Here is a 25,167-nt window from a genome sequence, read left to right as displayed (position 1 = left end):
ATGCCTTCATCAGTGATCATATTAGTGAACTCGGAGAAAGAAGGGTCTTTTAATGACCTACTTGCTCTGCCCATCGTTATGTTTGGGACTTTGGAGCACAATTTCTCAGTGAGTCAATTGTTCATGTGATGGACAGACCCAATAAATCTTCCCTGCACTCAAGGCATCGCGGAGGTTTCAGTGAGGTTGGCAGTCATGAGAAGCTGACGGGACAGCTCCTCGCCGAAGGCATCCGTGGACTCGTCGGCAGGACCAGCAGACAGTGGCTGCTCTCGCCAGACCCCCACTTCTTGTGCTCCGGGTATTGAACGGGGCTGGTGACGCGTTGCAGGAACATCCCCGTTCAAACTGCAGCTCGGCTGCGAAAGAAGAGCTCGGCAGACGCGGGACGAGAGCGAGGAGAAATCTGCTCCAAAATGTCTTGGCTGAGCCGTGGGAGCGACAGAACTGGCTGCGACGATCACTGAGCGCCGAGCACCATGGGCACGGGGGAGGTGATCCTGTCTTGCTTTGTCGGAGTTCTGATGGTCGTGTCTTTGCTTTCCAACGTCCTGGTGCTGATCTGCTTCCTCTACAGCGCCGAGATCCGCAAGCAGGTCCCTGGGATGTTCATCATCAACCTGACCCTCAGCAACTTGTTGATGACAGCGCTGAACATGCCCTTGACTTTGGTGGGGATTATCAGCAAGGAGCAGCCGGGAGTCGACGCCTTCTGCCGAATCGTGGGCTTCCTGGAGACTTTCCTGCTCACCAACTCCATGCTGAGCATGGCTGCTCTCAGTACCGACAGATGGATTGCTGTCGTGTTCCCTCTGAGTTATAATTCCAAGATGCGTTACAAGGACGCTGCCATCATGCTGGGTTACACGTGGTTCCACTCCCTGTGCTTCCCCGTGGTCGCGATCGGCCTGTCCTGGGTCGGATACAACCGCCTCTATGCCTCCTGCACCCTCAGCCAAAGCCGACCGGACGACCGGATGCAGTTTGTGGTTTTTACAGTAGTTTTTCACACCCTCAGCTTTCTCCTTTCGCTCGTGGTGCTGTGTTTCACCTACCTGAAAGTGCTGAGAGTGGCGCGATTTCACTGCAAGAGGATAGACGTGATTACCATGCAGACCCTGGTGTTACTCGTGGACATCCATCCAAGGTAGGCGACCCAGTCCATGGGGCAGTCTCGCCGGAATTTACGGGGATAACTTAGCTATTTCCTCGTCATGCCCACATTCAATGTTCTCCCCAATCTCCGGCGTCTGTCCGAGACTCCGAGTGTATCCACATTCGGATACAAACAAGTTTCTTTCAATAATTCTTGAACGCGCTCAACAAGAAGGGTGATTTCGGATGCCCGTTTTATTCTGACCGGGCTGGACACTGGAGAAACTTGAAGCAAGGTTAAATAGGACGATTGAGTGGGCTGTGTTAATTTTGTATGATGTGCTTCTGTGTCATTTGACGTAACCGTGCCCCATCCGCGTTCCACCTTTTTACCGGAATGGAGCCCAAAAGATACACTGTAATGGTTTGCACGTTGCCACTTGGAGAACGGATAATGGGGGAGGGGGAATACATGACTCCCAAAAGCCGAAATATTTTTAAATACCTTTTTTTTGGTAAATAGAATTGAGACTGACCAATATTGAAAGGTCTAATCGGTGGTGAAAGATACGCCGATTCTCCGGCTTCTTTCCCTGTGAATTATTCCACCCATGAGTTTCTGTCCTGTGAATTGAAAGAGAAAGGTAATAATGTTTCAAAATGCGTGAAGTCATGTTGCTCAAGGCAATACTCAAACGTGCAATAGTGGTTTGGGGAGTTCTGAACGATGGTCCTGGGAATGCCGTTGCTCTGTCATGATTCGCTCCAACATGATCTCAACTGATGTCTTTTGCGGAAATTGCAAAGGGAGATTCCAAAACAAATCGGGGTATATATTTACTGCCTTTTTTTTTCCTGGTGAATCCGATGCTACGTACGAATATTTTTAGACACTCTTGTTGCAGTATGAATTGTTGATTTGGAACTTAAGAAACAATGCTGTAGGCATTGACTTACATCAATAATTCTGCCAGTTAAGTGGGCATGTAACTACTGTAAGTGATAACTAGCTTTTATCTAAGCTCTGAAGCATATTTCCAGGTCCTCCACAGGAAAGAAAGCAAGTAACAATTTATGCTGAACCAAGTGGCAGTGTTCTAGAAGACGGAAAACACATGTAGAAAGGATTAAGGAGAGGTGGAGGCCTCAATAATCTGTAAGAAGAGACCTAACTAACAGTGAAGTAATTCAAGTTACCACAACGAAAGGCCAAGAGGAGCTGCAAAGATGTCTCATAGAGCTGGAGGATACAATCAGAATCAGAATTTATTGTCATGAACACATCACAAAATTTGTTGTTTTGTGGCAGCATCACATGTTTTGTGGCAAACATTTATATAAACCACCTTACAAAATACATTTTAAAATAGTGCAAGAAAAATTCAAAGTAAGGCTATATCTGTGGTTCATTGTTCTTTCAGGAATCTGATGGCAGAGGGGAAGAAGCTGTCCTTGTGCTGATGTGAGCTCATCTTCAGCTTCCTGAACCTCTTTTCCCGATGGTAACAGTGAAGAAGGCATGGCCTGGGTGGTGGGAGACCTTGAGGATAGAAGCTGCTTTCTTAAGCCTCCATCTTGTAGATGACCTGTTGGAGCGAAGACTGGTGCCCGTGATGATGCTGGCTGAGTTAACAACTCTCTGGAGTATTGTCCGTACCAGATAGTGCTCCGTCTGTACCAGACAGTACTCCCTCTGAGGCTTTGCTCTATACAAAGGAGAAAGACTACAGAGGGTCTGGAATGCAAGGAGGAGGGTGTCAAAATTGAAATGATAGTGGATTAAAAGGCTGTGTTACTCAATGACCACAATTATGATGGGTGAACCAGCCTTCATGTGAAATAGATTGCAGGAGGCAGAATTTAGAATGTGTTCACCTGCTGTGCGTCACTGACTCTTCCTCGTTCATAAAGTCAGAAGCATGGAAAGCAGCCAATAATAACATAGTGATATTTCAATTGTAACTCTTTGGATAATGATGCACCTTTTTCCTGGCCGTTAAGTGGAAAGTAACATTTGCTTTGAGGGTTAGTGTTCATAACTTAGGTGAGCAGCATGGGAACTACATCATACAATTCATACTTCTAAACTTGGCATTATAACTGTCATCACCTTTGGGGCAAAATCCTAGAGCTTCCCAAGTTTGCCATGCAGGTTTCAGTTGTTCACAACAGAAGTTCATACCACCTTCTCAAAGCAATAAGTTGTGAGATTCCAACATTTCCCCCATTGCATCTTAAAGAACAAAATAATTAATGAAGGAACTGAGATGTATAATGCTGTGTGGGAACCTCCAATTCAAAATGGACAGAATGGGTGATGGAGATGATATTGAATTGGAAATTCAGTTCACTGTTGTAACCAATGTCAAGTTTAAGACAACCTGAGATGTTGCCAGGGAGACGATAGTACCTTGGATCTTTTTGATTCTTTCAATGTTTAAATTGCTTTCTCGTCTAATTGAGAATATCAAATAAGGATGGTGATGAATCAGAGGAATCTACTGGTGCAGGATAATTTCAGTGGTCATGCAAAACTTAACATTGTGGTTTTGGATTGTAAATCATATGGTAGTTTTTGCATTTGAAATAACTTATAACACAACTATTTGCATTGATGAGGGCATGATAGAAAACTCCACCTGGGTCTAACTATTGATGGGTATGCTGCAGTCCACAACTAGTTACATTTCCATCATGGATTGAAAAAAAGCTCATTTTCAAGGCAAGCCACATTTGGTTCAACCTATGGTTACCAATCTATGTATCTATAATCAATCTATCTGTTGGATTTTAAGCTAAAGGCATGTTCTGCAAAAATTGGAACACCCAAAAAAAAGACAATTGAACCTGCAACTCACTATTCAGAGTGAAAACTCAAAATGAAGGATAGCCATTATATGGCAAAAACTATTTTTATCGATTTAGATGGTTAGTGAAATAAATTACATATAGATGGAACCACATAATTTTTTCAATACTCATTAGAATGAATCGCATAACAGGAAAAAATCATTTTCTGCAGACACATTGACAAGCACTGAGATTTTTGGCTCTTTTTTAAAAACCAGATCACACTATTCAAATGTAAAATAGTTAAAAACTATAGTGAGTGATTACATGTAAAGCCATATTGGTAGTTTTTGTTATGCAAGTATTGGAATTTCTAAAATCACACCTCTTACTTTGGACTCCTATGAATAAATTAGCCACTACTTATTTTATGTTATAATTACAGATATATCCGTCCCAGCCATTACATGCACTGATCGCAACAACTTCCATTTATATAATTCCTTTAATATTGCAAAAGCATCCCCAGATGTTTTACAGAGCATTGCAGACACAAAAGTAGTCACTGGATCAAATAAGGAAAAGTCTAAAGGCTTGGTCAAAGAGAAGTGTGGCAATTCAGTCTTACTGGATGAAAGATTTACCTTTGTTGAGAGGTTTAGGAATAAAACTGCAGAGATGAGCCTGAGGCAGCTGAAGGCGTGGCCACCAGTGATCGAATGGTTAAATTCAAGGATGGCTAAGAGGCAAGAACTAAGCTGGTGCAGATATGTCAGAGGGTGAAAGAAAGTTACATAAAATAGACGGTATGAACCTGTGAAAAGATTTAAACACAAGGGTGAACATATTTGAATCAGAATTGATACTGAGCCAGAAAGTTCAGCGATGATAAATGAATGGGAATTAATCCAGGTTAACCCAAGGACTGCATTGTTTGGGAAGACCTCAAGTATCTGAAGCGTTAAGTATTGGAAACCAGTCACAAGCATGCCAGGCTAGCCCAATTTAGAGGTAACTCAAGGTTTTAAGAACTGTGAGCCATGGCAAGGCAATATTATGCAGGTGGAAATAAGTGATCTTGGGTCAAAAAGTCACCAAGTTTGTGTACAGACTGATTCAGATTCAAACAGTTGGTCGGAGGAAGAAGGTGAATGAAGCCCGGGGGGGCTGAACGGCGTGATTTGATTTGATTTGAGAAGACAAGCAAACCACCAAACAATTTAGAGGGAGTGGAAAGGTCAAGATGGGCAGTTGTGAAGTAAAATTTGATGCTGTCATTGTATGTGTGACAATTAATACCATGCTTTTGGATGATGAAAAATAGGAGGGGATTGGATTTTGTGGTTCAGTTCTGTGGTTATGAATGGATAGGAAAGATTGGAATGGGAATGTTAATCCCAACGGTAAATGGCGGAGGGACAAGTCAAAGAGGATAAGGAGGGATAAATTACCTTTGCCACTATCACATAGGATGTCATTAGTGACTTCAACAGAAATGAATTAGTACTGTCACAGTTGCTGAAACTTGAATTAAAATAAGTAAATAAGAAGTATCAGGAAGATAGACATACATTTGGGAATTTGAGAATGTGTGAGAGAAAAGAGAGGTATGGTCATTGATGGGTTGAGGGTCCATTACATTGAGAGAGCTAATGTTGGCAGAGAACACCTTTAAATAATTGTGTGTCGAGTAAATTTATTTGTAACTCCTTCCTGCTACTGCAGAATGATGATTGGACTATGAATAATATATTGATCTGTCAGCTCTTGAGATCACCTAGGTAGAATGTTTGAAATGAATTTATCTATTTTTATATATTAACATTTTGTGAGACAATAACCCTTGTCTTGGTACTTTTATATCAGTAGTGATATTGTAGCAGAAAATATTATAATCTTTTGAGACTACTACTGGATGACTGCCTTCCAGAAAAATAAACCTACAAATTTTCTATGTCTTTGACTTTTACAGGCAAGTGATTCAGATTTTTTAGTTCCTGTATAGTTGTTTATCTATATTTCTTTGCAGTGTAAGGCAACGATGCCTAGAAGAGCAGAAGCGGAGAAGACAAAGAGCAACAAAGAAGATCAGTACTTTCATCGGTACCTTTATACTGTGCTTTGCACCTTATGTAATTACAAGGTGTGATATATCATGTAATCTAATGCTATAGCAATTATGCAGCACATTGATAGCCATCTGATACAGTAGAGTAGATATAGAAATCAGTCTTTGTTATTAGAGTCCAAAGCTCCTTGTACTTAGCTTTCACATATTTGTTTTTAAGTTTCACAACTTTTTTTGGTTCCGTTTTATATAGTCAAGGAAATGTACTTATATCTGTTTTCATAAAAAACAGTTTCATGCTTATTTCAATAGAAATAAAGTGGCAGGATTCTAAATAATACTCACAGTATCTACCTGGGGCAAATACAGTATTTGCACTGGTGTGAATTAGCTCTTAGACAAATTTTGAATATTGCAAATTTGCTTGTCAGACAAAGAGGATTGAAATCTCTACCTGCTGAAACTGTTGATTAGGTGTCGATCGGCAAAAAGTTAAGTTATGCAGTAAATTTTCAAGAAGATTTATGCATACTTTCCTTTAGTCTACTATAAGGCAGATATAGATACAGAAATTGCCCTTATAGCTAGAGAAAGAGAAGCAAAAAGGAGTCCTCCCAGCATCACTGAATATCCATGTGCTTCCGCAGTCTCCACAGCCACACAGCCTACAGAAACCTGAGCTCCAGATGCACACCTCTGACATGATCAGTAAGACTCTAGCACCCTCGACACCCTCTCGCATCTCAGTTCTGAGACCAGGTACCCCTTCAGCCAGTCTCCAGCAGTCTGCAGCCTGCTGTGAGCACCCATTGGAAGTAAAAGGCAACCAACGTTTCAGGTCTGAGCCCTTCATCTGGAATCTGGAAAAATAGGTAGAAAACAGAGCAACGAAGGGCACAGGTGTGAAACATGCTTCCTTTTCACTTCCAATGGATGTTGGATAACCTGCTGACTTTCTACACTTGCACTTCGATGTAATGCCCTTGACCCTACCATCTACAGATTTTCTTGTTTAACTTGCATAAATGCAATGCTCAGGTATTGCTCGTGTGACCATTTCTTAAATCAGCTGAGAGATGGGATTTATATTATGTACATGGGTGAGATGAAACTACCTATAGATCATGAAACTGCTCTATTTTACAGCTAGTTGAATGACTGCTTTGCTGTGATAACAGATGGCATCTGTTATCAGTTATTTTGTCTCTCCACTGTTGAGCTCATTGTGCAGTCTTATAAGGGGATCAATTATTTCTTGGTCACTAGTGATAAATGGATGTGTAAATATCAATTGTCAGCAGTACTCACTACAATTCCTTTGAAGGTGCAGGGGAATATAACTGGCAAACAATACTCTCACACAAGTAATTCAGGAGTGACCAAATACTCTGTAGGTGATTGCTGCTCTTTAAAACTATTAATAGATGCTCTATCGTCTATACTTATAAAAAGCTTAACCACACTCATCAAGCACAACAGGCCGCCACTGTTGCTGTTAAATAACTGAGTACAAATTTTAATTTTTTTCAAATTATAATTAGGATTGATTTCCTGGTTACCTTTCCATGTATTTCACCGAATCAGCTAAGTGAATCCTTCGTTTAAAGCATCACTCACTCGAAGATACTTTGTGTGTTTGTGGGGTTCAGTGTGCAGGCACAGAACTCACTTCACTCCTTAACTGTAATTGTCCCACCTCAAACTATCCACATATTTTCAGCTGCTCAGTCTTTCATTGCAGCTCACTAGCTGGAAGTTCTTGCTTCAGGCTTCCCAGTTATGTATTTCTAATTCAGTTAGTTTGCCATTTATTTGTGATGTATTACTTCCTACCGATGGTCACTGGGGCATTGTGCATTCAAGTTTTAGACCCGCGATGGTCACTGGGGCATTGTGCATTCAAGTTTTAGACCCGGCCTTCTTCAGCCTTCTCCTTTATAAACAAATGAGCCTTTCCAGCATTTGATAATCATCCCACCTCAAGTGAACACACTGATTATATTTTCCACAGTTTCAGGTGAGTAAACCCTGGATATAACGTCCACAGTGTCCCAAAGTTGATGTTGGAGCACAATGCAAGAATTCATTTCAGCTCTGGGTAACATTACCTTGACATTTTGCCCAAGACCTGACAATTTCTTCTGGTATGGCTTGGGAGGAAGCACATCGGTGAAGCTGATGGAGCTCCATCTGTCTGGGTTCAATCTTGATCTCAGGTGGTGCCTGTGAGGAGTTTGCACATTCTTCCTGTGACCACATAGATTTCCTCTAGATGCTCTATTTTTCTCCCATATCCCAAGGACATAGAGCCTAGTAGATTATTTTGCACTGTAAATTGCTCCTTGCGTAGGTGATTCTAGTGTAGGGCAGGGATGAGTTGATGGGAATGTGGGGAGAATAAAATAGGTTCAGCCAAAGGTTCTGTTTTTCTACTGTATCTCTCCATATCTCTATCCATGAGAGAACATACTCCTTGGTACCTCGATCTGGCTGAAATATCTCCCAGTTATAAAACTGAAAGTGAAATGCTGAGCTATTCAGCAGTCAGTACTTAGGAACGGAAATCATAACCAAGGATCATGAAGTACAGTGCATTTGGACAATAAAAAGTTGAGAAATTGGAAATAAATTGAACCATGTGGGGACCTTGGTAGCCACTACCATGATCCTGGAGATAACAGGACAGATGGAATAGAGCTGCTCAAGAAGGAATATTAACTGAGACATACTTTACAGACTTGGAGAAACCACAACAAGGAGGAAACTAGATTAGAGCACGAGCAGTTAAAAAAAAAGTATTTTAACTCAAAAGAAAGGTTGGTCTTTTAATCAGAGAAGTCTTAGAGGAGATTTTGTTCAGGTGTATAAAACTTGAAAGTGGTTAGATAGAGTAGATAGAGAGAAGACATTTTCATCACTGAAGACAATAATCAGGATCATTAGATTTCGAGTAACTTTGGAAAGATTAGAGTGAGCCAGTGAGGGATATTCTCACATTGTGTTTAACTGGAATCTGAACTGTAGAGGACAAAGTCCTCATCTTAGAAATCTACTTAATGAACCATGACTGAGATTCGGAAATGAAAATTAAACTGAAAAGTTCTTCATCAAACTGCCTGAAGACAATGAGGAATGGCCTTGTGTCATAAATATTAGATTCAATAATTCACTTTTTGTATGTTGATGTAGGGAGATGATAAAATTCATTCACTTCACCAACTTTGGATCAACATGATCATATTGGCATGCATCAGAAGGCTATGCTGTGTGGACACATTACTGAATCATTAAACAAAACCATTTTGCCCACTTCTCAACAACTTTTCCATCTTATTCTCTACGTACTGTTACGAGCCCAAGAGACCCCAAAACCCAGCATTCACCAAGACAAGTTGTTTTCAAAACAAAAGTTATTTTTAATCAACTTCAAACATGAAAATAGAATCAAACTTTAACTTAACTCTATTCTTAACTAACCCAAATTCGCCCCCTTTCTAATTCTAAGTGCTGTGTATGTAATGTATGTAGGTGGATTTAAGAAATGTTCTTTGGTTCACAGTTCAATCTCACTTCTCCTTCTTCCAAGTTCTCTGGTTGCAGGCAATCACCATACTGTGCATAGAATTTAACATGTATAAAGTTCACCAGGCTTGGTGCTTGAAAGGTAAATGTTTACCGCTAAGGAAGGTTCTTGTAGGGTTTGCAGAGACAGATATTTGTTGCTCCAGGATTTCCACAACTGAGGTGCCACCACTAGTCACCTCAGGGTCTCGCTGATGAAACTTGCCCCAGCAGGGTCTTCTAGATGGTAACCTCTTTCTTCAAGCTAGCACAGAGTTCCATTCCTTCTTCTATTTCAAGAGAAACATCATACAGATAGCACTTCCAGCCATCTACTGCTCTGGAACTTGCTTTCATCAGTTTCAAACAGTTTTCCTGGATTGCACTTTTCAGTTACTTGTCAGTGTCACACACACTGACTGAGCTGTTAACTCAACTCTCTCTCTCTCTCTCTCTTCCAACTGCAATTCCAAAGAGAGCATGTGACTTGCAAAACCCCCCCACCTTCTCCAGCAAAACAACAGGAGTTCTTTCTTCTTCTCAAGTTGTTATCTTAGGTAAACAATACTTGTGAAAGGTGCTTACATTCTCCAGAGATCCTGCAATGTGAATTCTTCAGTCTTTCAAATAAGATCTGTTTTAAAATGTCTGAATGTATGTGACCTACTCTAAATCTTATAAATTCTCCCCAAATATTAATATTGGTACACTGCTGTGTAAGTAAAGCAGCATCTCTCAACAGTGGATGTTTTCTCCATTCTCTGCCTTTTTTCATTGATTTGTGAATAAATAACAAGGAACACATAAAATCTGGTGAAATTAGGCCTCCTCATACATGAAGCATTGAGCGGGCAAAATGATCCTGAGCGCACTTCTGTCAAACTATAAAAAATTGTTTATGAAGCAAAATTCAATCTTTGAACATGAATTTACCTGAATTAATAATGTTCATAAGAAATCTTTTAAAAAATATTTTATTTTCAAAGGTTCGTGCAAGTGAAAACAATACAAAATATTTTCTTGCTACGCAATACAATTTACAGTCTAGTATTTCATCCCTCCCCTTATTCCTTCCCCCTTCCCTCAACTTATAACATAAGAAAAACAGCCTAGTACCTTAAGAAATCTTGCAGCATAAAATTAAGAAAAAACTCAACTATATGCTGAATTTCACACCCTAAAAATGTGTTCAAATGTTGTAGAAAAAGCAACATATAGAAACACACACACACACACACAAACATTGTACAGCACATGGTAATCACATATATACATACAGATATAATTTAAATAAATATACATAAATATCTTATCAGCTTATTATGAGGGAAATTTATAATGAAAAGAAATGGGTGAAATTTAAAGCAGACACACAAAATCAGTGAACCGGTGCGGACTCGAAAGGCCAACATGGCCTGTTTCCACTCCATAAAATGGTTATATGGTTATATGTGCTGGGCAAGTGTATTACACAGGGAGTGGAAGGAGTAATGGGGAAAGATGGTGTTTAAGAGGCTTCCAGATAGACACATGAATATGCTGGAATAGAGGGATATGGATCACGTTGCAAGCAGCAGTCAATATTTACTTTGAGCATCATGTTCAGAGTAGACACATGGGTTGAAGGGCGTGTTCCTATCCTGCACTGTTCTGTTTTATTCTACATGCATCCTATTGGTTCTTCAGAGAAACCTAACAATTTTATTGTATTGCATCATTGCAAAGATACATTACCATCCTCCTATTAGTTGTTCCATACCAGGACCACTATTCCAAGATAGGAGCTAAATTTCTGGAAGGGGAATTCCTGAGGCTGTTTTATTTTTATGAAATTAAATATCTAATCATTTTTGAGTTTCCATTCAGAAAATCGATGCCAATGCATCACTTTTCAAAATTATTCGATACATGAGATGAAATATGTCAAAATTGTTACTATTGGCTCAGCAAACAAAAATAAAGAAATGCTATAGGTTGCATTGAAACAGATAATGATAAAGGAAAGAATGTACCTCAAAAAATAGGATATTAAATATGAGTGATTTTAGTCTCTATGGTATGTAAATTAGGTAACTAAAATTGAAAATGGAAGCCTCATGATTGAACTCACAGAATACATTTAGATTAGTTTCCTTAGGCAATACATTGTGAAATCTAACAAGGGACAATGTATTTTGGATGTTTTTAGTAATGTATGAGGCAGGTTTCACAAATGATCTCAGATTAACCCATCACAGCTTGATAACATTTAGCATTCGACTTATTGGGGTCTAAAATGACAATTCTTATCTGGGAAAGTAGAAAGGAATGAGGATAGAATTGGCTAAAGTGAACTGGACAAGTAAATCAACAGGCCAGACAATGGATAAACAGTGGGAAACATTTGTGGGCATAATCCATAACTACCAGTAAAAATATACTCCACTGTGAAGTAAAAGTTCTAAGGAGGGGACAGACCAACCTTGACTGACGAAGGAAGTTAAGATGAAGGGCTCAAGCCTGAAACGTCGGTTTTGTATTTTTACCTTTGCTATATAAAGGACACTCTTTGACTGCTGAGTTTCTCCAGCTTGGTGTGTTTTTACTTTGGCTACGATGTCTAGAGATTTTTGTGTTTTAAAAGATAAGGAGATTAGTACATTGAAGGAGAACACCTATAAGGTAGCAAAAGGGTGCTTTTGCTAGCAAGAGAATCTCAAATGAGGGAAATTCATTTCAAGATAAATGGTCACAAGGTAGGTAGAAACGTCTTCTCACAGAATTGGGTGAATCTCTGGAATTCTCTGGTCCAGAGAATTGTGGAGGTCAGCTTATTAGAAGCATTTAATGGAGAGATAGATAGAATTCTGAAAAATAAGGGTAGTGAGAGTTTGGGGCGTGAAAAAGATTTGAGGCCCAGTGCAGATCAGTAAGAATTGTATTGGATGGTGGGTCAGGCTTGAAAACCCATGTTGTCTTCTGCTTCTATTTTCTTGTGTTCTTATAAGGAAACAATCAAACCTACTACAAATAACCTCTTTTTGTCTCGAATTGCCTTCTAGATAGACTTAACCAAACAGGAAAAGGATTGGGGCTTTGTAAATATAGCATGTGGAGCTTGCATATGTCAATCTGCTGTCTTTTCAGAAGCTTGAATTCAAATCACCAAAAGTAGGATCTTTGAACCTCCACTGTAGGAAGTAATCTGAGGAATTTAAGTTCAGCCTTCTATTTCGGACTTAGAATTGAGATGCATAACAATAAATATTATTGTTACTACCTCAAGGGGAACATTATAGAGATACATAAAATCATGAGAGGGGCATAGATTAAGTAAATAGTCTTTTTCCCGGGTAGGGGACTCTAAAACAAGAAGGCATAAATTGAAGTTGAGAGGGGCAAAATTTAAAAGGGCTCTGAGGAATACCTTTTACACACAGAGGGGTTTACTGTGGAATGAGTGAGACAGAAATCATAGAGGAAGGTAATTTTGCAATGTGCAAAAGAGTTTTTGACAGGTACGTAGATAGAGTGATATGGGCCAAATGTAGTTAAATAGGACTAGCTCATGTTGACAATTTGGTCTGCATGGACATTTGGGCTGAAGGGCCTGTTCAAATGTGTAAAATGTTATCATTCTAATTGGAAAATGTTGTTCCTTCCTTTTGATTAGACTAAGTTTGCATTTCTACTGCTGTAAGATAGCCAATTAAACTTCTTACTTCTTACATCCCAACACTAATCATGGAGAAAATAATTAGTGTCTGTTAAATCACATCTTGTTTTTTTTCATTATTTTCTTGAACTCAACAATTTGAGAATATAACTCATGGTAAAATTGGATAGATCTTATATCAGTCCATTTCACGTGAAAATGATCAACTCAGTTCAAAAATGTTCATCTCTCATTATGTCCGGTGCAAATTAAAATTCTGCAAACTCTTCCAAAAATTTTGCATCTATACACCGTACTCATGTATATGGGAATAAACTCATGTTGGACAAACAGTAAGTTGGCCCACCAACTAAACAGGCCAAAACCTCAGGTTAAATTAGGTTCAAGGTTCCTTAAATTGTCACAAAATAATTGTAATATGCATAATATATGTCAATGTCTGTCTGCCGTAAGGCAAACAAAGAGTCACAATGAGCATTGCCCGACACCCCTAACAATAGGAGATAAAGAATCAAGAGAGAGTCCCTTCAGAGTGTCTGTGGATTCACCTCCAGTGGTCCTGCAGCCTCGGCAGCCGCACGGACTCCTATTCAATTCTTTGGTAACTCGAGCTCCAGATCCAAACTTTCAGTGACCAGGCCCTTCGGGAGCCCTCCTTGCTCTCAGCACCCTCTTGAATCTCTGCTCCAATACCTGGTTCCCACGTCTCCAGCACCAGCCCCTCCCCCACCCACCTGTGTGAATCCTTCAACCGAGGGCCACCAACAGTCCGCAACCTGTGTGGGGGGTCCTTCAGCCACTGACCCCCTCGCTAGGCTGCTGCCATGGTCACCTGATCATCTCTTAGGCTTCTCCTTCCCAACAGGGCTGTTCTCCCATTCTGGTGCCCTGTGCCAGTCCCTTAGAGACTGCAGCCCCTCTCTTGGGACTCTGTCCTGCACAGGCACACTATCTGGGGAACAAACCCCGTAGTTGCTAGATTTTTAAAAGAAACGCCATCGGCTCCTTTAACAAGCCGTTCAAAGCCACTACGGAGCTGTTGGTATTGGGTCTGGGGAGTAGGACCCTGTGGGACAGGGCTTGTCTCTGCTCCCTGCTCTGCAAGGACTGCACCAGTGTCAGCACCCCCACTTTAAAATCATCCTTAATTAAAAATAAGCTGTAGTTTAGATGCAAAGAAGAGGTGACAGATGGATTTAGCTATGCTCTTTCAAAAAGAGGAGTAATGTTTAACCCCACAGATTCTTACCCTTAAATATCAGTCTGAATCCCTTCAAAAAATTATCATTAAGAATTGGCTTCCACCACTTCTACAGAGAGTATGTTTGAAATCTATGCCCATTGCTGGGGGTGGGGGGAATGACATTAATGGAGAAGAGAGTGCTCAGGTAATAGAGGAGAAATATAATAGGTGAACAATTTCTTCAGCCAGTTGAATTACTGCTCTTTGCTTTTCATGTGACTACCTTGACTACCTGCTCAAATATTTGCATTTTTCTACCCCAAATTTTAATTTGGCAGAGTAAAGTTAGTGTTCAGAGCAAACTGACCAATTTTGAGACACTCTGGACTGTAGCCTACCAGGGGACTTTGTTGGTATTACTGATTTCTGCATGGTGTAGTGATTGTTGGAATGCATGAATATTGCGTTGTAGGTGATGCATGTGAACTTTGATCCTTACTGGAAACAAAGGTGATTTCATCGTCTCATCAAGCTACTTGTTTCTGGTCATAGGTAGTGAGCATTGCAGTGTGATGCCTGATATTCAACCTCCTGTGATCACTGTCAGTCTCTGAACTAGATCCTTATCATCTAGCACAAACTAGCTGAGGTTCTAGTATAGAAACATGGCCTCCGAGTGTTAATCCTATCACATCACGTGCATTAGAACAAAGTTTGGCAACGAGTTTACTGCCAGGTACTTTGTAATTTTAACCATATCCTAGGCTTAGCCAGCTCTCAAAGTTGATAAAACTAAGTAATGTACCTCATACTTAGAGGCACTACAAACCTCTTAAACGTATTCTATTTTAAAAAGTTAGAAACATAAAAAATATTTAGTGACTCTTGAATCCATTTTAATCTCCTCCACTGAAATCAAGGAGGCAGCCTTCTCTTTCCAAATCCAATCAGGTTCGAGTCATACAAGTGGATAGTCTGACTCAAGTACTGGGGAGATGCTGAAACCTTTTGCTCCGTTGATAGATTCCGTGTCAGAAGTGGCAAAAACTACCTAGCATTCTCCAAACTGCAGAATTATGTGGAAGAATGGAAGAAATGTAGATAGTTACTTTTTGGCTTGTGACCAACTCATCCACGGATCATTCAATTAAATGTATCCCCAGTTTCAATCACCAATTGATCCACATATTCTGTCTTTCTATCATTTAATGTCAGGTTATCTCATGTCTGGAAAGTTAATTGCACAACACTTAATTAAAAATTAATTCAAGTCTGACCTTGTTAGTCTTCCAGAGCAGGCCTCAGGCTAACACTGATGTCCTGACTCAGGTACATCCTGTTTACAAAATTCATTCACTTGGCTCTCCTTCAGGTACCTCAGATACCCAGAGACCTGAGTGCATAATCCAAACCTCTATAATTACTGATCTCCAGTATGTCATGGTAGTCATAGGGGATTTTAACACGTGTGTAGATTGGGAAAATGAGGTTGGGAATGGATCGAGAGAATTTGTAGAATTCCTACAAGATGGCTTTTTAGAGCAGCTTGTGGATGAGCCCACTAGGGGATTGGCTGTACTGGTTGGGTGTTGTGTAATGCACCAGAGGTGATTAGAGAGTTTAGGGTAAAGAAACTGTTAGGAGGCAGTGATCACAATATAATTGAGTCCAATTTGAGATTTAACAAGGAGAAACATAAAAAGTATGTCAGATGCATTGGTATTTCAGTGGAGCAAAGGAAATTACAGTGGCATGAGGTGAAATGGACAAAGTAGATTGGAAGGGGGCACTAGTAGGGAGGATAGCAGAGATGCAATGGATGGAGTTTCTACAAGAAATGAGGAAGGTGCAGGAAAAATAAATCTGAAAAAAAATATTCAAATGGAAAAATTTCACAACTGGCTGGCAAGGGAAGTCAAAGCCAATGTAAAAGCAAAAGAGAGGGCATACAAGGACACAAAACTTAGCGGGAAGATAGAGGATTGGGAATTTTTAAAAAACTTCCAGAAGGTAACTAAAAATGCGTAAGGAGGGAAAAAGATGAGGTCTGAAAAAAGGCTAGCAAATAATATCAGAGGATACAAAATGCTTCTTCAAGGTGCAAAGATATGAGTGTAAAAGAGTAGATATAGGATCACTGGAAAATGATACTGGAGAGGTCCTAAAAAGTGAGTACAGGCAGTTAGGTAGGGAGTTAAAAAGAAGGACCGCAAAGGGGGTAATCTCTGGATTACTCCCTGTGCCACGTGACAGTGTGAATAGAAATAGAATGAGGTGGAGGATTAACACGTGGCTGAAGGGGTGGAGTAAGGGGCAGGGTTTTAAGTTTCTGGATAACTGGGACCTTTTTTGGGAGAGATGTGTCCTGTACAGTAAGGACAGGTTACACTTAAATCCCAGGGGGACCAGAATCCTGGCAGAGGTATTTGCTAGGGCTACTCAGGATCCTTTAAACTAGAATGGTTGGGGGGAGGGAACAAAATAGTACAGAGCAGTAAGGAGAAGGTTAGAATGCAAACAAAGAAAGTTTGTAGTATGTATTTGAATATGGATGGGCAGGTGATAGAGAAGGGAAATGCTCTGGAAGAAGATGAAGGGCAATTGGCAGGAAAAGTAAATAATGTTGTTATTAAAGATGAGGGAAAACAGGGATTAAAAATTGGGAAATCTCTGAAATTCGTATATTTTAATGCCAGGAGTATTGTAAAAAAGGTGGATGAGCTGAAGGTGTGGATTGATACTTGGAAGTATGATGAGGTAGCGATTAGTGAGACATGGTTGCAGGAGGGATGTGATTGGCAACTGAATATCCCTGGGTTTCGTTGTTTTAGGTGTGATAGAGTCGGAGGGGCAAGAGGAGGTGGGGTTGCATTGCTTGTCAGGGAAAATATTACACCGGTGCCGAGGAAGGATAGATTAGAGGGCACATCCACGGAGGTTATTTGGGTGGAACTGAGGAGTAGGAAAGGAGAGGTTACACTTGTAGGGGTGTATTATAGACCACCCGGAGGGGACCGAGACCTAGAAGAGCAAATCTGTAGGGAGATGGTAGATATTTGTGATAAGCACAGGGTTGTAATTATGGGAGATTTTAATTTTCCACATATAGATTGGGAAACACATTCTGTGAAAGGACTGGATGGGTTAGAGTTTGTGAAATGTGTGCAAGATAGTTTTTTACAACAATATGTAGAGGTGCCAACCAGAGAAGGAGCAGTATTAGATCCACTGTTGGCAAATGGGATGGGTCAAGTGACGGAGGTTAGTGTTGGCGAGCACTTCGGGTCCAGTGATCATAATGCCATCAGCTTCAATGTCATTATGAAAAGAGAGAAGTCAGGGCCAAGGGTTGAGGTTTTTGATTGGGGAAAAGCTAGATTTGAGGAGATGCGAAAGGACTTGCAGGGTGTGCATTGGGACAATTTGTTTTATGGGCAGGATGTAGTAGAGAGATGGAAGTCTTTTAAACATCAGATTTTGAGAGTGCAAAAGCTTTATGTTCCTGTTAGGTTAAAAGGAGGGGCAAAAGGTTTGAGAGAGCCGTGGTTTTCAAGGAATATTGGAAACTTGGTTCGAAGAAAAAGGGAGGCGTACATTAGATATAAGAAGCATGGAGTTAAGGAGATGTTTGAAAGATACATTGAATGTAAGAGGAATCTTAAGAGAGGAATTAGGAAAGCTAAAAGAAGGTACGAGGAAACTATGGCAAGCAGGGTGAAAACTAATCCAAAAGAGTTCTACAAATATGTTAATGGTAAAAGGAAAGCTAGAGACAAAATTGGTCCCTTAGAAAATCAGAGCGGAAAACTGTGTGTGGAGCCTAGAGAAATGGGGGAGATATTGAACAGTTTCTTTTCTTCGGTATTCACTAAGGAGAAGGATATTGGGAGATGTGAGATTAAAAAAAGCAAATTGGGTAAATATGGGGAATATAGAGATTACAAAAGATGTAGTTTTAGGGCTTTTGAAGAATATAAAGGTGGATAAGTATCCGGGACCAGACGGGATCTTCCCCAGGACATTGAGAGAAGTGAAGGAGGAAATAGCAGAGGCTCTGGCGTTAATTTTCCAAATGTCATTAGATATGGGGATAGTGCCGGAGGATTGGCGCATTGCGCATGTGGTTCCGTTATTTAAAAAAGGTTCAAGGAGGAAGCCTGGCAACTATCGGCCTGTAAGTTTGACGTCTGTGGTAGGTAAATTAATGGAGAAAATTCTTAGAGATAGTACTTATAAGCATCTGGATAGACAGGGTCTGATCAGGAGCACTCAACATGGATTTGTGGGAGGAAGGTCATGTTTGACCAATCTGATTGAATTTTTTGAAGAGGTGACTAGGAATGTGGATGAGGGTAGCGCAGTGGATGTTGTCTATATGGACTTCAGTAAGGCCTTCGATAAGGTACCACATGGAAGGTTAGTTAGGAAGGTGCAGTCTTTAGGTATAAATTTTGAGATAGTCAAATAGATTGAACATTGGCTGAAAGGGAGAGGCCAGAGAGTGGTAGTGGATAATTGTCTGTCAGGTTAGAGGCCGGTGACCAGTGGTGTGCCTCAAGGATCTGTATTGGGCCCATTGTTGTTCGTTATATACATTAATGATCTAGATGATGGGGGGGTGAATTGGATTAGTAAATATGCAGACGATACTAAGATAGGTGGAATAGTGGATAATGAAGAAGGTTTTCAAGGATTGCAGAGGGATTTGGGCTGCTTAGAAAAGAGGGCTGAAAAATGGCAGATGGAATTTAATGCTGATAAGTGTGAGGTGCTTCATTTTGGTAAGAAGAATCAGAACAGGACATACGTGGTAAATGGGAGAGCATTGATGAATACAGAAGAGCAGAAAGATTTAGGAGTAACGGTACATCGTTCCCTGAAGGTAGAAACTCACGTGAATAGGGTGGTGAAGAAGGCTTTTAGTATGCTGGCCTTTATCAATCATTGCATGGAATATAGGAGTTGGGAGGTGATGTTGAGATTGTATAAGACGTTGGTGCGGCCTAATTTGGAGTTCTGTGTGCAGTTCTGGTCGCCTAATTATAGGAAGGATATAAACAGAGTGGAGAGAGTGCAGAGAAGGTTTACCAGAATGTTACCTGGGTTTAAGCATCTAGAGTATAGGGAGAGATTGGACAGATTAGGTCTTTATTCTTTGGAGCGTAGAAGGTTGAGAGGGGATTTAATAGAAGTATTTAAGATTATGAAAGGGATAGACAAAGTGGATGTGGATAGACTATTTCCGTTAAGAGGAGGAAAGATTAAAACAAGAGGACATGAGTTAAGAATTAAGGGGCAGAGGTTTAGAGGTAACATGAGGGGGAATTTCTTTACTCAGAGAGTGGTAGCCGTGTGGAATGAGCTTCCAGGAGAAATAGTGGTGGCGGAGTCAATTGTATCATTTAAGAAAAGATTGGACAGGTATATGGATGAGAAAAAGATGGAGGGTTATGGGCATTGTGCGGGGAGGTGGGACTAGAGAGGGGTGTTTGGTTCGGTGCGGACTAGAAGGGCTTAATGGCCTGTTTCCGTGCTGTAATTGTTATGTTATATGTTATGTTATAGAAATAATAATGGAAGATATGGAGATGGCAGAGGAGCTAAAAAGTATTTTGCTCCAGTCTTCACTGTGGAAGACATTAGCAGTGTGCCAGATGTCGAAGAGTATCAGGGAAGGTAAATGAGTGCTGCTACTATTTCAAGGTGCTCAAAATGCTGACTGGTCAAAGGGTGGATAAGTCTCCCAGACAAGATGAATTGCACCCTTGGGTTCTGAAAGAAGTAGAGGTAGAGATTGTGGAGACATTGGCGATGATTTTTCAATAGATTCTGGCATGATCCCGGAGGACTGGAAAATTGCAAATATCTCTCCACTATTGAAGGAGGGAGGGGACAGCAGAAAATAAATTATAAACTGGTTTGCCTGACATCACTGGTTGGGAAGATGGTGGAGTCATTTGTCAAGGATGAGGTTTCAGAGTTCTTGAAGGCAGATGATAAGTAAGGCCAAAGCCAGCATGCTTTCCTTAAGGGAAATTTTTGCTTGACAAAACTATTGGAAACCTTTGAAGAAGTGACAAGCCAGCTGGACAAGGGAGATGCAGTGGATGTTGTGTATTTGGATTTTCAGAAGCCCTTTGACAAGGTGTCGCACATGAGGCTACTTAAGATAAGAGCCCATGGTATAATACGAAACATACTAGTGAGGGTAGAGCATTGGCTGGAAGCAGAGAGTCGGAATACAGGGATCATATTCAGGTTGACTGCCGGTTGCTAGCGGTGTTCCACAGGGGTCAGTGTTAGGGTCAATATGTTGTATATGAGTTATTTAGAATAGATTATGGAATGAATGGATTTGTGGTTTTGTTTGCAGATGGTGTTAAGGTAGGTGGAGGAACAGGTACTGCTGAGGAAATGTAAGCTGCAGAAGGACTTAAAACAGATTAATAAAATGGACAGACAAGTGGCAAATGAAATACAGTATCAGAAAGTACGTTGTTGTGCACTTTGGTAGAAGAAATAAATGGCAGACTATTTTCTAAAAAATTTCCAGATGCAAAAGGACCTGGGAGTCCTCGTGCAGGATACCCTGAAGGCAAACTTGCAGGTTGGGTCAGCAGAGAAGAAGGCAAATCCAATGCTGGCATTCATTTCAAGAGAAATAGAATATAAGAGCAGGGATGTGTTGTTGAGACTTTATAAGGCACAGGTGAGACTTCATTTGGAGTATTGTGAGCAGTTTGGGACTCCTCATTTAAGAAAGGATGTGCTGGCGTTAGAGAGGATTCAGAGGAGGTTCACAAGGATGATTCTGGGAATTAAAAGGTTATCATATAAGGAATGTTTGACGGCTCTTGGAATTTAGGAGAATAAGGCAGGTTGTCATTGAAACATTTCAAATGTTGAAAGCCATGGTCAGAGTAAATGTAGAAGGTTGTTTCCCATGGTGGGAGATCTAGGACAAGAAGGCACAACTTCAGATTGAAAGCCATCCAATTAGAACAGAGATGCAGAGAAATTTCTTTAGCCAGAGTGTGGTGAATCTGTGGAATTTGTTGCCGCAGATAGTTGTGGAGGCCAAATCATTGGGTGTATTTAAGAGAGCGATTGATAAGTTCTTGATTAGCCAGGGCATCAAAGGATAAAGAGAGAAGGTTGTGCAGTGGGGCTGAGTGGAAAAATGGATCAGCACATGATTGAATGGTGGGTCAGACTCAATGGGATGAATGGCCTATTTCTGCTCCTGTGTTTTATGGTCTAATGGGTTTATCTAGACTAGTGGTTTTCAAACTGCCCCCCTAGACTCACATTCTACCTTAAGCAATCCCTAGGCCATAAGTGCTCTGCTTAAGGTGGGATGTGAGTGGGAAGGGAAGGTTGAGAACCACTGCTCTAGACCCAATTGTTACTGAAATATTTTGCCTGAGAAAAATTGTCATTGGCCCATTTCCTTTGGCATTATGAAACCGTGCACATAACGAGTCAATTAGGTACAATTAAAACAGTGATGATCAATACCAACTCTGACACAAGGCATGGCAAATTACCACTAATTATCCCCCACCCTCATTCAAACACAAATCTTCTGATTACTGAAACACAACCAACCTTGGCCTCCCCCGACATTTTGACCTTCAGCCCCAAATGATGATCCAAACGCTTCTCCCCTACATCCATCCTCACCAGAATGGAATCAAGATATCAGTCCCTCTCCCTCTCTCCCACAGTTCCCAAACTCAGCACCAATCTCAGACCCTTTCCCTACCTTACTTCCTTAAAGTGCATCATCTCAAGAGAAAATGTTGACCTCATGTAACTCGTTCAATAGCAGATGCAACTTTTCACTGAGCTTTTGTTGATACTCTCAAAACTCAAGGCAATTCAATGAAGATGTTAATTTAAGACATTAGCAAAGGAATGTTGAACAATTGCATTACATTCTTATCTGCTGAAATAACCAAGGTCTTAATTTAATTGTGTTTTTTTGGTTTATTGAAGAAGGGGTGAAGGTATATGGTGGCTATCTTTAATGTTGCTTCTTGATGAGCTTATCAAGTAGGATATTATGATCAATGTTGAAAGGTAATTTCTTACAATAGCCCTTATTCTTGGGGTAAAATCTGAACTTAATTTAGATCCTTACCTACTAATGAGATTTGGATTCTTGCAGTTTAATATAAATCTTCAAAATGTCTGAGTTGCTCAAGCAATATTGGAGCATAAAAGCAGCTTTTCCTTCATTTTTCCACTTTTTCATAAAATTTCTCAATAGTTCAAAAACATTTTTGTCCACAGGTTGGCTTAGTTCGACTGAATACATACACTCCCATTAGATTTGCAGATATCATTTTTAAAAATTCCTCTTGAAAATCATCTGCTCCTTAAGTTTACAATGGTGAGTGTGCATTTCCTTACAAAAGTAAGATCACTTCAGATTCATGTGGCACGTTCAATCCAGATGGGTTGTAGAAATATATGGAAATTGTGCATTGAGTCAAAGAAATTTCTAGTTGTGACCTTGCAATGGGTGTTAATATTCAGGCTCAAGCTAGACCAAAGCAGTAGATACATTACAACCTAAATGTATAGATATCAAGATGGAGCAGGATTTTGGTTCAGGAGGTAGTTACTGAGATAATACAAACTTATGGAAGAGTTATACACAAGGTGAAGAATTTAGGCAACCGCCTGACATAGGCTGGTTGGACGATCTGAAGTTAGGCGAGGTGGTTGATGGAACATGCTTATTATGCCCTTAGTTGCTTGTCATGTTAATGATGGAAGGATGCAACCTATAGCTTGTATATCCAATGGAAACAAAAATGAAAGTCCTGTCACATAACTCAGCAATAAATGCCACCCAATATGTATTCACAACCTGAAAAGAAAGATTAGCAAAATTTGCAACGAATTTTATAAATAGCTGCAATTTCTTTTTCGAATAACCACGTAAAATGGGAGACTGTCATAATACCCTGCTTGAGTTGTTACCATTGTTACAAGCACTCTGAAGCAGTAAGAGACAAAAACCTCTTGATGTGTTTCAGGCCTTTCCCCCACCTTCAACAGCTAGGTTTGTAATTAATATATCATTTAGTTCAATGAAGGCAAAGCTAACAAAATGTGTCTTTTCCTATAAGCAGTACTATTCAGAATGGCCGGAATTAATTTTCAAAACCATGTGAAGTAAGCTGAACCTTTTTTTTTTGTAAGTCTTTATTGAGGTAAAAAGCATTTGACTGAAAAGAAGCTGGTTACAGGTTTAAAGCTGGAGTGTAATCTCTTAAAATATGCTGCAGAAGACTCCTGATAACATTTTGTTTCTTGACAGGCTGGTGGAGTTATCTGAGTCAATACCAATCAATCCATACTGGGGTGTTGTTTCCAAATGTTTGGCATACAGCAAGGCTGTCTCAGACCCCTTTGTGTACTCTTTGCTGCGACATCAATATAAGAAGACATGGATGGACATTATTAACAGATTGCTGAAAAGAAGCTCCTTAAACTCCTCTGCATTAACAGGTGAAACACAAAACAGTAATTTTGTACCAACAGATGATGGAAATACATTTCATGACTAGAACAGTCTAATTGGATTTTTCTTTGGAATTTATGTTATGGAAATTTTGACTTTAATCTTCTTTATACTACTTTAGACAATATTTTGATTAATGTTTAAAGGAAAGACTAGTACATATCACCTTTACATTTTTGTAATAATAATTTTTTTGGTTCTCTTGAATGTTCTTGAATGATTGGCATGTATTTTCAGTAAAGTTCTCTAAAGCCTCCCCAGTAAAGTCTGTGGGCAGGTAGCAGGTATGAATACACTGTAATTGAAAAATGTTAGTGGATGAAATACCTTTCCTTGTTAGTTAAAGCTGAACTTCCAACCACGTAGGTCATCAAAGTATCAATTACGGTATGCTGAAAGATAAAACTTTATTTGTCCATTTCCTCTCTGGGAACTTGAGGAACTCATTGGCGATGTAGGATGGTGTTCTAAACATTAATTGCTATCAGGTATTCTGTCGAAAATGTGTGCCATCCAGTCAGAGTGATGACATGAATAAGTACACATGTGATTGAAGAACTCTGGCAGACTGCAAATTCAAAAGTTAAAAACCTTTAATTTGCTAACATTTCACAGGAAGCAAAGATTGTTAAAAAAAAAACACATAGATTAATGGACATGCTGAAAAATCATAATAAATGAAATATTCTTATCATTTTCTAAAGTAGGACATTTAAAAACATACACACTAATTATTATCATTAGGCCCTTGAGCTTTTCAGTACGATTTAGTCTGATGTTTAAATTTCAATTATGCTTTTTTAAATTCGGTGTTAAATTTTCATTGACTTTATGGAATAAATTGCATTAAAAAATTCTCATTTGACACAGTTAAGACTGTGTTCTCTGACCACTTACAACAGATTCTGGATTTCCATGTTTCAATAAAACAAGTGCAGATTCCAGTTTCCAGATTCACTGTCTGAGTCACTGAGCTCTGACAAATGCAACATCATTATAAATGCTAGTCAGAACTCATTATTTTTCTCTTTTTGTGAGAACAATTGAATGTTGTCAGATATTCCAGTAAGAAAAAGTTAGCCAGGAGGGATATTGATGAATAAATGGGAAATTAGATCCACTCTTCAGCTCTGGTCTAATATTGGATATAAATGATAATACTGACATATAGCTTCCACTTATCAACTAAAGATGCAACCATAAATCACTAAAGTGACTAATACTTAACATATTTGCTGACAAAATTATTAAAGGTTTTGATTTGAAAAGAAATAATCTAG

General features: G+C 39.8%; 2 protein-coding genes across 12 annotated transcripts in view; one reads left to right on the top strand and one right to left on the bottom strand.

The window, feature by feature from the left end:
• The first annotated feature begins 479 nt into the window (after positions 1-479).
• gpr26 (G protein-coupled receptor 26) lies at positions 480-24,692 on the top strand. The gene is made up of 3 exons (XM_069899763.1): positions 480-1,147; positions 5,915-6,028; positions 23,684-24,692. Exons 1-3 carry the CDS (start codon positions 480-482, stop codon positions 23,931-23,933), a joined length of 1,032 nt encoding a protein of 343 aa, XP_069755864.1. The 3' UTR covers positions 23,934-24,692.
• cpxm2 (carboxypeptidase X (M14 family), member 2) overlaps positions 23,697-25,167 on the bottom strand; it is a 172,389-nt gene continuing 170,918 nt past the window's right edge. For 5 of the 11 annotated variants that reach the window (XR_011345306.1, XR_011345304.1, XR_011345309.1 and 2 more), the window contains one exon: positions 24,372-24,455. Coding sequence is in view for 1 of the 11 variants with exons in the window: in XM_069899755.1 (XP_069755856.1) it covers positions 24,355-24,455 (101 nt within the window). In the remaining 10 variants the exon portion in view is untranslated. Of the gene's footprint in view, positions 24,456-25,167 lie in introns of all 11 variants that reach the window. The other 6 variants (XM_069899754.1, XM_069899759.1, XR_011345305.1 and 3 more) reach the window with 4 other exon arrangements.

This window comes from Narcine bancroftii, chromosome 10, assembly GCF_036971445.1.
Source record: "Narcine bancroftii isolate sNarBan1 chromosome 10, sNarBan1.hap1, whole genome shotgun sequence".
NCBI lineage: Eukaryota > Metazoa > Chordata > Chondrichthyes > Torpediniformes > Narcinidae > Narcine > Narcine bancroftii.
Note: the sequence above shows the minus strand (reverse complement) of the source record. Positions and strands in the feature narration are given on the sequence as shown.

Excerpts from the sequence above, each read along its gene's own strand:
- gpr26 (XM_069899763.1), top strand. The coding sequence starts at position 480 with ATGGGCACGGGGGAGGTGATCCTGTCTTGCTTTGTCGGAGTTCTGATG. Across the intron at positions 1,148-5,914 it reads CTCGTGGACATCCATCCAAG|TGTAAGGCAACGATGCCTAG; the intron begins GTAGGCGACCCA and ends ATTTCTTTGCAG. Across the intron at positions 6,029-23,683 it reads GCACCTTATGTAATTACAAG|GCTGGTGGAGTTATCTGAGT; the intron begins GTGTGATATATC and ends GTTTCTTGACAG.